The 13,796-nt window shown below is 41.8% G+C and overlaps 1 protein-coding gene across 1 annotated transcript in view; it reads right to left on the bottom strand.

The window, feature by feature from the left end:
* SUSD3 (sushi domain containing 3) overlaps positions 1 to 13,796 on the bottom strand; it is a 33,275-nt gene that overhangs the window by 2,073 nt on the left and 17,406 nt on the right. Inside the window, exons 4-6 of the mRNA XM_064433244.1 lie at positions 10,636 to 10,824; positions 8,126 to 8,273; positions 5,121 to 5,285 (exon numbers count right to left, since the gene is read on the bottom strand). Coding sequence (XP_064289314.1) covers positions 5,121 to 5,285; positions 8,126 to 8,273; positions 10,636 to 10,824 — 502 coding nt within the window. The remainder of the gene's footprint in view (positions 1 to 5,120; positions 5,286 to 8,125; positions 8,274 to 10,635; positions 10,825 to 13,796) is intronic.

Here is a 13,796-nt window from a genome sequence, read left to right as displayed (position 1 = left end):
TTAGAGGATTCACAAGAATATTTTTCTGTGTGACTTGAGAGATGCTCCTTGCTGGAGGGAAAACACTGTTAACAGGACATCCAAGATGTGTGAGAACGCAGCCACAAAGCTGCCTGGTGCTGGCACTGTGTCTCAAAACAGCTTTTATACTAGAGGGTGGGAGGGGATTTTTTTCTTGCTGTATGCCTAGAGGCTTTGTACAAGACCCTGGGGTAATCAGGAAAGCATTATGGAAACAATAATAGCAGCATTATTGAAAGCACATGTTGCTGTACATACCCCCTTCGAGCTCTTGCAATGACAATTAAGACTGAAATTCAGAAACGGGAGTAACTTAAAAGCCAGTTTACCCTACCCTTCTAACAGGGCCCCAAGGTGAAACCACAGCTCACTTCCCCTGTCTCAGCTTTCTTTGAAACCTGCATGTCGAAAGGTACTGGGAAGATCTGAGCCTCTAAAAGGTGGTGGTGGGGAACACAGAGTACAAGAAAAACAAGAGGTAAAAATAAAAAGAACTCCATGAACAGAGAACCTCAAGGCTGGACCAGTCACAGGGAAAAGCAGGGAAAAGAAGGGAAAGCAAATCTGCTCCTCTCCTGTGCTGGGTCTCCTCCCCTTCATGTTGCCATGCAATCAAACATTTTGTGTAGGGAACTGTATCAGTTCCATACAATTGTATCAATGGATGCTGTATGTGATGCAGCATTAAGCCCCACAGTGATGCTGAAAATGCTGAGCTGCCTCTCCTGATAGCATGCTGGCTTTGTGATTTTTTACAAAACCTTTTCAGTTGGAATTCTTTGTTGTTGGATTGCGCTTATTTGCTTTTTGCCAGGTAGAATGGTAAAGCATCTTTTAGCCAGAAAGGTCTCTGGTTCAAAAATTTCAGTGACTAAAAATATCTTCTGTGGGAGAATATACCAGCCTGCTTCTCTGCAGAAGGATTTTTTCTTCTTGGTAATGTGCTCCAGCTGTGTCAATAGCTGAAGGGAGGACTTTAACCCTACTGAGACATGGGCTTTTCCAGTAGACTAGCTTCTGCAGTCAGATCAGCTACTTCACAGATAATGTTTTGTAACTTGACTTAGAGTTGTGAAAAATAATTCACCTCTAAGCAGTCCAAATTTGGAATGCTCAACTTCTTCCAAATGCTTCCACGCTAGACAAAAAAAACACACCCAATTTCTTTGATTCTCTTTAGATTGCTTTTTTGAGCTGGACTACTATTTTTTTTCTGGTTCTCATCTTAGCTGACAGAGAATGAAAAGGAGCTAGTGTACAGCTACATTCAGTTCTCTGAGTATGGAAAATGCTGGATCATCAATTCTCCCTTACAAAAAATCAGCACATCCCTTGAGTCAAGGGAGTGTCTATTCCAGAACAGGTTATAGGACTTTTACACTGAAAAGCAGAGCAACAGAGCCAAGGTGTGGCTATTTCTGACCATCACTAGGAAGATGATGCAAACTGAAATGAGCTCTCTCAGCAATTTCTTTACACTTGCTATCTGTGCTGCACCTGGGACGGTATTTTCTACACATACTGATATATAAATAGGTTCCAAAAGAGAAGTGCCTGGTTCTTTAATGTCTCAATGCCAGAAGGGTTTGCTGTTTGCTCTCACCATGTTAGACTAGGTTGTGCATATTTTGTCAGACCAAAAGTGGTTCCAGTTGGATTCAAGATCCCATTTCTGGCACAGAACACTTGCATTTCCTTGTGTTTTTATGGAACTGATCGCTTCACTTACAGAACAAGTGTAAATGCTACAAACTACTTAAATAAGCACAGGACAGCCCCCTTCCTGAATGGATGCTTAAAATTTAATTGATATACATTACAGAAGTGGACAGGACAGGACAATTCTTTACAGATTTAAAAACTGGCAATGGAATTTATCAGAGCAATTGCTTATTTATGCTTCCTCACCCTGTATTCCTAGAGCAACAGCTCTGCTACGGCTGTTGCACTAGTTTGCTGTGAAGCTTTGCCTCCTTGCTGAAAACTGAAGGCACTTTTTAAGCTCTGTCATTTTGGGGGACGTTTAGGTTGGATATTGGGAAAAAATTCTTCACACAAAGAGTTGTCAAGCCTTGGAACACTTTCAACTGGGGAGCAGCTGCAGCTGACCATGAGCAGTGGGTAAGTGTAGCCCTTGCCAGCATTAAGCTGACCCCACTCTTCTTTTGGACACCCATTTCTTTAACATAGCATCTCAGTGACCTTGACCTCCATCTCTCAAACACTACTAGCAGCTGGCACAGAGGAAGGACAGCTGCCATTAAGTTTCTCTTTACTGATATTTTACCCTGTGGCTGTCATGGGGCAGAAGACAACCTGCCGTCTCAGGCAGATGGCTGATCCTAGCTCTCCCACATTGCTGCTTGCTGGGATGGCAGAGGGCTGTTTGTCTTGGGAGGTGAGTGCCCAAGCAAGTGCTCCAGAGAAGAGTTACTGCAGGGTCAAGTATTATTCTTCATCAGAAAATAACTGAGTCAAAAATAACACATCCTGGTACATCTTGCAGTCAGGCTCTGAGAGCCATTGCCAACATGCTGACAAGCTCTCTGCCAGCAGTCCTCCTGGGGACTGCTTTGGAGGCTCATGGACATTGTTCTCCTCTAACTACGTGGCCCAGGGCTGCAGCTAATCTCCCTTCCCTAGACACAGACCCTTGTTTTTAGCTAATCTGGCTCAAACCTCTGTACCACAGAGAAAACTGCTATCTCTGCTCTCTGAACTTCTCAGAAGCAATGCTGGGGAAACACCTCCCTCCCAGCAGCACCATGATCTGTAACTTGCTTTTCCCTGCTCAACATTATGTAGTGTTTTCAATAATATAATAGAGCAAATACACTGTAAATACTTGCAGCTCATGCGTATAAGACCTTCTGCTAAAAATTGGTGTGTTCATCCTCATTATGATTCTTTACATCCAAATGAAAGAGGTGGCACCTGGAGTGACAGCACTCTGTAGTTAATGATCCCGGGTATTTGTACACATATTTCTTATAATTTTAAAGCAATTTGTTCAACTAGAAAAGCAGTAAGAATGAGGATCATTATAATTAAAGCGGTTGCCACTAAAACTCAATGTTTCCCTGCAAAACTACATATTCATGATGTTTGTGATATGCTTCAAACATGAGGGGGGAAAGTTCTCACTTTGTGGCAGCCAGGTCCAGAACAGCATAGTGGAGCCCCTACAGTCACACAGCTGGGCTTCTCTGTTATTTATCACCTCTGCACATCAGCACTCTGCACCCACATTGTGCCACTTCACTGCAGCCAAAATTATCTCATCAGCATACTAAGGCCCCTCTTTAACTGATTAGAGTGTTTTAATCCTAAATTTGTCTGTAAACCTTTATTTGTTTTGTAAATCTGTATTTGTTAATACCTTACCTGCTTGAAAGAATTGAATTTTTATTTTATATTGCCTTACCTAAAAGAATTAGCTTTTTATTTTATCTCTACTTACAGTATTTTGACCCTAAAGTACTGAATCAAAATGTTAATCTCAAAATCTATTCAATTAAGTCTGAAAAGTAGCATGACCTACATGCTTTTCTAGTAAAAAATAAATTAAGATATACTCGAGAGTCTTCTTCAAGGGTGGAGGAGTTCTTACTCTTCCAGATACTTCATATGCTACAAGAAGCAGCAGAACAGTTTCTTTGAGAAAAGAGAGAAAGCTATCATAAAAATGACTGAATTTGTCAGGCCTCCACCCCCTCCCTTGTCAGAAATGGGCAGCACTCGTCTCATCTTCCCCTTCTAAGTGGGCTGCAGAGCCACTTCCCATGGCTGGGTTGCAGAAAACAGCATGCACCACAGCCCTGGGAAAGGCAGGGAGGAGAAGATTTGTGCTTCCTCAGACAGCTCCTGCCTAGAAAAACCAAGCAGGATTGCTGCTGTGCTCAGAGATCTCTTGATGCATTGAGCAATTCCTCCAGATGTCTGAAACCTTAACACAAGAGGATAAGGTAGGATAGAATAGGGATAGGGTGCTGATAGACTACAGTAGACTACACTAGACTGGACTAGACTGAAATATTTCAGTGGGGACTCACAAGGATCATTGGGTCCAACCGTCTGACCTCTTTATGGCTGACAAAAACGAAAGCTCATTGCTAAGGGCATTGCCAAAATGTCTCTTGAGCAATGCCAGTTTGGGCCACCAACACTGACCCCCTCTCCAGAACCCTGTTCCATGGTCTGACCACCCTCTTGGTACACAAATGCCTACTCATGTCAAGACTGAACTTTCCCTGAGGAAGCCTGGTTAAATTCTCTTTTGGTTCTTGACCATAGGTATGCAGAAATACATAGAATCTTTCATTTGGGACTGCCTGCCCTCAGTTTTGCTGCTGTTTTCCAACCATGCCACATGCCTGTATTTATTTCTTTGGACAATCAATACTGTAACAGCTTCACCACTGCAGCAACAGTGGTTGCACCCAGGTTTAGAGATTTCCTCCAGGCACAGGCTGCCAACATTCCCACCTCACACTGGAGGGGAAACAGTACCACAGCAATCAGACAGACAGGTAATGTGTCTTTCCATTCTAGTCCTCTCAGCACAGCCCAGCTCCATGTTTGCACCTCCCCAGTACTTGCACTGTTCTCCTGTTCCCAGTAAGCCAGATGAACACAGGATGAGGAAACTTAGCCTAATTTGTTACACACACTAAAAAAAAATCTTGCAAGTGAAATACAAAACTGACAGGCCATTTGTTGTCTTCATGAAATCTAGTAGCAGAAGTCCCCCATCTCATCTGGCATGTCTATTCATTTTACAGAATTAAAGAATAAAAATCACTTGAAATTACTTGATTAAACAGCTCTTATTTGAGTGGAAAAGGGGAACAAGATATAAATAATAAAGGGTCACATCTGTTCCAAGAGCAATTCCAGGGCAGTTTTATTCAGAATCACCTTTAGCAACGCTTCCATCTCTGATTACAAGCAGTGCCACTCTCCATACGCAAAACAGCCAGACTTTTGGCTAGGGGTGCACAGACTGATATACCTGCTCCCATAGCTGGTTTTAGCTCTGGTTAGTGATTAGCCAGGTTCCCATCAACTCACTCAAACTTACTTTATTTTAACAGCCTTACCTGTAGAAGCCTTGGTTATCATATGCCATGTCAGTCGCATCACCAGATACAGATGTATTCCTGAGTTTCTTACTGTTGTTATTGTTTCTTCCCTTAAAACCAAAGTAAGCAGCTTGCATGTGCTCTAGTTCTTCAGTCCTCAGCTGGTACCACAGCTGCATTTCTCTGTGAATATACAAAGCAGTAGAAACAGTTTTGTCATATATGGCTGTACAGCTGAGCTGTTATCCGACCACAGACCTGACTCAGTAGAGCTTAAATCTCATTCCAGGTTTACTGAAGAAAGTACTTAAACACGTGCTGAAATTCATGTGTAAGCCAAACTTGCAGAAATTTAAATAACACCCGAGGATAGGGAGTTCTTCAGTAGCATAAATATTATTGTGTAAAATAGTGTTGTTTTAAGTACTGTCCAGCACTCCTCAAAAAAAAAAAAAGCAAACAAACAAGAAAATGAGAACAATTTTCTTAGGAGCACCAGTGGATAGTTCAAAGGAACAAACCTCCAAGAATTATGTCCATTTCATTCAGTGTTTTTCCAGATTACATGTAGTAAGAAAAGTCATATAAGGTGGGATGATGTGTCAGTGTTCTAATGGACCTTCAACAGTGACATCAGGCCACAACCTGTTGTGTATAAAAAGACTTCATATCATCTCCATTTTATGGGATAAATTATTTCAGGAAAAAAAAATTTCTGTGACTTTTTGCATCACTCTATTCTTAATGTTTCCAAAATCACCACGCAGGTTAAAAAGATATTTACTTAAAAATGGAGGAGACAGGTAGTGTTGCCTTTGTTAAGCATAGGGCATATTCCCTCACTGTCAGAATTCTCTTTTGGAAATATTCAGAGCTGTTTCCATGCTGCTCTCTGCAACTCTGAGGTGAGAAAAAAAAATCCACCATTTCTTTTCTTGTTTTTAAAAGAAGTCTAAGACTCACAGAATCACAGACACTCTCACTGGCTGATGGGAGAAGATCAAATTGTGAGAACTAGCGATGCTGATTTTGGTCCCATTTCTGTCTTCTTGGGATGCAATCCTGCTCTTTCCAAAGAAAACAGCAGCCACATTTCCTCAGCAGGGCAAGATCTATGAGGAGCCTAAATGGTGGGAGGACTTTCAGCAGCCTTTGTCCCTTTTCTCTTCAAAACACATGTGGATGTGGCAGTTTAGCTGTGGACATGGTGTTAGTGCTGTGTTGACAGTTCAGTTTAAGGGTCTTTTCCAATCCTAATGATTCTACGATTCTATTAAACATAAGATGGCACTTCAAAGATCATTAGACACCTTGCAAGGCAGGTTTGCAGGCAGAGATGATCTCTCAGGTGACCAAGTAAGAGCCAAAAGAAGCAGACATGCAGACCTCAGAGCCACAGGCAAGGTGAGGAGATCCACTCTGCTCCATAGGTACAGATTACCTCATCCTTCAGATCTGGTCTAAGAGACATTTAGTTCATTATTTCCTCCCCAAGAGTTCTCATTTTGCATTAAGTTATCAAGCCTGCAGCTTTTTGTCAGATTAATGATTTGTGCATTCAGAAGTCAATCCATTTTTCCACCTCCATTGCCAACAGAGATGCTGCCACTCCACCTGACAAGTTTTGCACAGGGTTATGTTACTTTTTCTCCCATGACATGGACAGGCGGTACATGACTTCAATTCTTTCTGACAGAAGGGATAAGATACACAATGCCTGCAGTGCCCCCAGGTTTCTCCTTGGAGCTGGGCTCTGTTGCCAGTGGGATGTAGCAGCTCCTTCAGGAGACAGGGAAAGAAGCACAAGGGAGCAGGGAACTGACAAGGTCTCAGCAAAAGGAATAACTTTACAGCCTGATGACAGAATCAGGTCATTATGTCCAGTGTGAAGGCGTTTTATTTTGTAAGAGAAAAAATATCAAGTCATCACAATAATGAAAATGGCTAGTTTTCACAAAACTTCATTTAAAATAAATGAAAAACAAGGACTGTGATATGAATAGTCTTATCTAAAAGAAAAGTGGCAATTCCAAAAATGTCAATTAACCTTTCATTTCAAAGCAACTTATTTCATGCTACCAGTAAAAACCTGAATATTATGATTGACACTAAAGACTTTCATTTTTTGACACAAAAAAATCTTTTAAGAGAAACAGAAAATCTCTATTTTGGCTACACTTGGATTTCAAATGACAGAAATTCCCCCTTCAGCTGGTTCCCACACAGCTTCAGATAAATCACAGCTCAGCACAGAAACCTTCACTACTGTCTCCCCCAGTCTCCCTCCACTCCACTGGAGGGCCTGGTGGGAATAACCAGCAAAAAAAGTGAGATGGAAACCAAGCTCCTGTGGAAAGATTTCTGCAGCAGTGACTGTAGGTGGATGCTCTCATAAGCAACAGTAGCTTGGCTCCAGCCTACAGGCAAATGTGCTCCTGCTGACACTATCCACACTGAGTTTTTATAATGAACTGGACTGAAAATTTGACATTTTCCTGTTCCTGTTCATAATCCACTGATTTGTGCTCCAAGCCAAAAGACAAAATCCTCTGCCCTTCAGCCCCCATGCTGGGACAGCTTTGAGGATGCTCTGCAGATGGAGAGGCCTTGGATGGCTCTGACACAGGGAGATTCCATTTCCCAGCAGTGTTAAAAGAAAGAAAGGAAAACAGAAAAGGAATAGAGAAAAGGGAAAACACTGCCAATCTTCAATAACCTGAGGAGAGAAATGCTGTGCCAGAAAATAAGATTTGTGTGTTCAGATCCTGCATAATCATGGGTAAATCCCTATCTGCCTGGGCCTGCTGAGGTTATCTGATACTAACAGGCATCATGTATTTAAATACTCTGGAATTCCAAGTTCTTCTTTGCCTAAAGCCTGACCTACAAATTAAGGATTTTAAGTAATTAACATCATTTCGGTGCTGCAAGCAGCAAATCCTTTGAAGCACTTGTTATCACAGCAATGGGGTCCATATGATGTACACTCTTACACTGTTATTAAAACTGTCTTCTTGACCTACCTTTGAGTTCTCCTCCTCTCACTTTTCTTCACACACTTAATCAGACAGCAAGTTAAGAAAGCCATGGACATCAGCAGAATGACAGCACAGCTCACAATGGAGGCAATCACTGCGACCTTAAAGCCAAAAGTCTCGTATTTTGATATGGCTGCAGCAAAGCAAACACAGAAACGATTATAAGATCAGTCCATGAATTTATCTTTCACATTTTCATTAAACCCTGCTGAAACCTACCTGCTTCACACTTCTGCTCAGTGAGGACTTTCACATTACTATGTGTCAAGATACCAGAGAATCTTGGCTTCAGCTTTGACCTATGCAAGCCTCAAACCGGACTATGTAAAAATCTCCTGTTTATAAGTTACTAATGAATTGTTCACAAGCATTTCACCACTGCAATTAATTAAACACAGTGCCCTTAGCACTGCAGTAGCTCAAAAGTACAACTCTGCCAGCAGATCAAATGCAGATGAGCTGCAGACTCTTTATTAACAAGGACTGAAGTTACAGAAACGAACACTAACACGGGTAAATGAGCTTAAAGAAGCCATTTAGAGCAAGGACAGTTCCATGTAATTACATCCTCTTTGGCAGGCAGCAAACAACAGGTCTTCCTCTGTTTGGGCAAGGATGCAGGATGTGAATTATTCAGACAAAAGGAGGAGTAGAAAAGTGATGTGGCACAGCTCACACACTTCTTTCATAATGCCAACTCACTTGGAGCAGTAAGCATGTCTTGTTTCAAAACTCAGCTAGTTCTCCCAATGTCACAATGACCAGCATCACAAACAGTTCAGCTGAGCTCCACACAAAGCATTATACTTCTGCAGCCTCTAGGGGAAGGATTTCTCTCATGTTTTCTTTTATGGGATCTCCAAAGAAGAGATGAGAATAACTGAGTGTGGGAGAGAGCACTAAGTGTCTGTAAGAGCAATATATCCACTGGGGATTTGAAATGACACAAGGTCTAAGGCACCTCAAAGCTCAGAGGTACCAAGATTTGCTTGAGTCTACTTCTGGTCAAACTATTAACAACCTTATAATAAACAAGCAGAAACACACCTAAAAGGTAATTAATGCTGTTGTCATTCAGACACTATTTCTCTATATGGTAAATTTCCCATGCAGCTGCAACAACCAAGAATTGTTCAAAAAATATCACCATGCTTCTTTTACAGCAAAAACATTGTCAGAAAAGACTGCCAGGAGATAAGAGGTTCACAAATACACTTACACATCAGTAGGTCATTCCCATAGTGCTGGGGTGATTTATGATGATGGTCGGTTCCCTGATCCTCTGCTTTAGGCCCCAAAATGATTGCTGTGTCTTTAAGGTGGGCCTGGGGGAAGGGGGAGCCTTGGGGGCCTTTGCTGGGTTTTTCACAGCCTCACTCCCCCCGGGTCTGGGAGGTGTGGTGCAGTCTGGGTTTTGCTTGGCTAGTTTGGGGTTTTTTTGTTAGCCAAGGCGGAAATTTGGTTTGGTTTTTTTTCTTTTTCTTTCTTTTTCCTGGGCTTGGAGAGGCTGCAGCAGCAATCCTTCAGCTGCTTTTCGAGGTGAATGGGACGGTTTGGTTTTGGTCCAAGATCAGAGAGAACAAGCGCCAGGGGAAGAATGGGCCAGGCCTGGCAGGAGAGAGGGGCTGCTCCTTTTTGGCCCCCGACCTGGGAAAAAGCCCAAACCGGGGAGGGAAAGCACACCTGCTTCACCTCTTGTGTCTGTGGACAAGGGACCAACACCACAGATTCACCGGCTGCCCATGTGTTTGCGCAAGCTGCTGCGTGAACCTTTTGGTTTTTTCCCTGAGGCAGGAACTGGTGCCATCTTTCTCCCCCACCGGCCGTTGTGGGTTTTTATCTTGCTCTGGAGTTGTGGGTTGTTTTGTTTTTTTTTTGTTTGGGTTTTTTTTTATTATTATTTTTGGGGGTTTTTTGTGGTTTTTTTTTTTGTTTGTTTGTTTGTTTGTTTTTGGGGTTTTTTTCCCCGGAGTGGGTGGGTGTGTGTGTTAAAGTCTGACAGTTCAATATCTAGCATTTATTTACTTTTTCTCCCGTGCCGTGTGGGCAGTCTGTTTGTCAATAAACGGTTTTTTCACTTTCATCCACTAGTATTCATTTCTTGTTGGTGGAAAGGGATTGTTGGAACCCTTTTTTTTTTACAGGAAACACTCATTCCAGAGTGTTTTTCTCCTAAACTTGTCTCTAAACCGAGACACCCATGCATTCTCTAAAGAAGCATACAGCTTTTTGCTGAAGGCAGAGTTATTCCAGGCCATACCAGTGACATGAGATCAGGGATGAATCCAACAGAATCTTTTCTGTGTGTCGTGATAATTGCATGTCAGAAGATATATGGAGTGGAATTACCATCAGTGGGGCAACATTGAAGAAAATTGGATTTGTCTTTTTCTTTGCACAGGTATCTAGAAAGAATCCGAACGTTTCAGGATAGGCAGGGCAGAAGGAAGGCAGCCCATCCCAGGGCGAGGGGCAGGGTTTGGGAAGAGCCTTACGCTTGCAGGAGGGCACTCCGGCTGTCCACTGCGTGCTGTTCCCTTTCCAAACGCAGGTGACGGTGTCCGGTCCCTCCAGCTGGTGCTCGGCGGAGCACTGGAACGCCACCACTGTCCCCACATCGGTGCCGTTGCCGTGAAGGACCTGCAGGGAGCCGAGGTGCGGCGAGAGCAGGCGGCCGCACTGCCCTGCAGAGCAAACACAGAAACAATGCAGCGCCGCCGCCAACAGCGAAGCCATCCACTGAGGTTTTATTGACACCAGACTGTAAATCAGTCACAGTTAATGGTCAAAACAAATACCAGACCTCGGGGTGGCCGATGCTGGCTGCTCTGCCAAGCATCAGCCCACGGCTATCCTCCATCAGTGCCATTCAACAGCTCCTCTGCCTCATCCCCAGCACAAAGCAACTAATGTTGTGACATTATCTGCTCAGACTGGTACATGTTGAACACTAAAACACAAAAAACCACCCAAAAAAAGTAATTTCTGAGTAGCACGGTCCCCTATGGATCCCTGTATTGTTGAATTCTGATTAATTTTAGTACTTGGGCTGGCTGGGAGTATTCATTACATGTCTTCCCCCCACACAAATTTCCAAGATCTACTGAACTGATCATGCATTCAGCCTGCTTGGTAGCATCTTGGCATGATCTGACTGTAACTTCTTATCTTTACAAGCACTGCATGTCTGTTTGGCTTGGCTGAAAGGGGCCAGCAGGGTCAAAACCATAGGGAAGAGCATAGAAGGACATACACATATAACTTATCTCCCTTTTCAAGTGACAAAGTCTGCTTTACAGTAAATCATTAATTTTTAAAAAAATTTTGTTCATTCCACTTTTCTATTACTTTGTTGTTTATACAGTTGCTCTTTGAGTTATGGAGCAGCTCTCCCCTTGGCCACCTAATGTTAGCCTTTAACTTCATACATAAGTTTTATTGTCACAACATTCCTTGTTCAGCAATTTTAAACAAAACTTTCAATGAGAGGTGATTAAAACAACATATAACATATAGATGACTTCAAAGATAACAAATACCTTTTCTGAGTCTGTATGTGTGCTTTGACAGAATCTGGAAACTAGGGTATTTTTAACATTTACAGAATACCAACAATGCTTCTGCATCAGAGCCCAAGTTCCCTATTTTTCACTGGATTTCCAAATGACTTGAGAAAACTCAGAGGCATAATGCTGCAAGCACTATGATGACACACACAAAAATATTAAAACAGGGAAAATATATTTTCCACATCTACAGGCAAAAAGAAATTACAGCCTCCATGAGAACATCCTGACAGAACCACATATTGTTAGCAAATCTATTTTATTTTGAATGCTAAAACTCCCCCTATGTCATTATTGTTATTAAGCCTCTAGATCATACCACAGCAGGCAGGCATCCCGCCTATCTATCTCCAATTCATGATCTTAAACTCCTTGTCCCTGGAAAACAAACCCAAAGGAATCTCAGCAAAAGACCAAACAGAAGTCCCAGTGACAATTACTAGGCTAATCTACTGAGTAAATACGCACCAAGCACTAGCTTTTAAACCCATACCTCTTTAATTCCATGCTGATTATTTCTGTTTGTTTTGCCACTTCTTTCAGCCACTTACTACAGCAGCAATTGGCCTCAGTGAGAGCAAATATTTTCTATAGGACTGGTTTCTCTTCACCTCTTCCCACCCACATCCCATTCCTGGAACATACAGGATGTATTGAACAATTCCTCCTCACTTCAAATGAGTGTTACGAGTTTGGGCTTTTCTTTTTATTTTAATCAATTTAATCACTCTGTGGTTTACCATGAAAATACAATGTCCTAATCCGTAAAATTAAGATTTTACATATAGTTGGGTTTTTTTTATTATTTTTTTTCATTTTACAATTTCAAGGCTATTTTTAGACATCAAGCCACATTATTAGAGCTCATATTGATGACTCTCGTAGCTGGACAAGATGCAAAAATTAATTAGAGCTGAACTGGACTTGATGCACACCTGCGAGTTTACCTGGACTCATTGTTCACTCTTTGTTCTCCAAAGAACAAATAATTTGGCACTGGATCCTTTCTTTCAAGACATATTTCATTTAATCCAGCATTGACCATCCTGAGTAATACGTGCAGCTGCAGCTGCCGGAGTGTTTTGAACCTTCCCTGCCCCATCCTTGCACCATTCCTCAGCTGTGAGCTTTAAATTATTTTTGCTCCACTTGAGCTCTACAGAAATGCCTACTAGTCAGTATCCCCTGAAAATGTGGGTATTTCCATGCTTTGCCCTGGGCTGCAACAACATCATGGATCATGCCCAGAGGATCTTTCCCTGGGAATATGAATATATTTGGGGCTGGAATCACAGAGGTACCTCTCAACGAGAGCTACACATCCAAAACCTTCTGTACCTGAGCTGAAAGTTCATCAACAACTTCATGTACCTGCATTTGTGCAGAGGAGAAACACTATTCTTCTTTTAAAATATGCTATTCTTCTTTCAATACCATTTCTTCCCACTAAAGTAAAAAACTTGAATGTGTCACTGCTTTTTGCTTTTCACAAATGCCTTTATTGAAACACCCAGATGGAGTTTTGCCAGAATGATCTTTTGAAATTTCAACCAAGCTGAGATTAAGCTTCTCTGCATAAAATTTGCCCTAATTTTAATCATCAACTGTCTTCTAAAAATGCTTTTGGAAAACTTTCCTGCAAGCCCTAGTGTTCTTCACTAATAGCTACCTGTAATGATTTGCAGTTAGCCATGGCATTCACTTTTCTGCTGGGTTGATTTTACCCTTACAACTCCAAAGAATCATGTTTAAGTAAGCTTCCATCTTTATACTTACATAAGCAGATGTTCCATACAGACCTCTTTTTTAATACTCTTCAGGCATGTTTATCAGAATAAATCTACTACAATCAAGAATTTTATTACTGTTTTTATTAATAGAATTAGTATTATTTTTGTTTTCAACTGAGACTGGTGTCTGACGCTGCACTGCTGCCTGGTAAAACACAAACATTTGTGCTGACCAGATGTACATTTTGATTTGTATTTCTTTTCTAAATATCTAGAAAATGTCATGTTCAGGTCTTGGTTTGCATAACTGGCACCCTGAAATGTAAAAATGAAAAACTGTAAAATTGAATAAATCCCCTA

The sequence above is a fragment of the Passer domesticus genome, chromosome 9, assembly GCF_036417665.1.
Source record: "Passer domesticus isolate bPasDom1 chromosome 9, bPasDom1.hap1, whole genome shotgun sequence".
Classification (NCBI taxonomy): domain Eukaryota; kingdom Metazoa; phylum Chordata; class Aves; order Passeriformes; family Passeridae; genus Passer; species Passer domesticus.
Note: the sequence above shows the minus strand (reverse complement) of the source record. Positions and strands in the feature narration are given on the sequence as shown.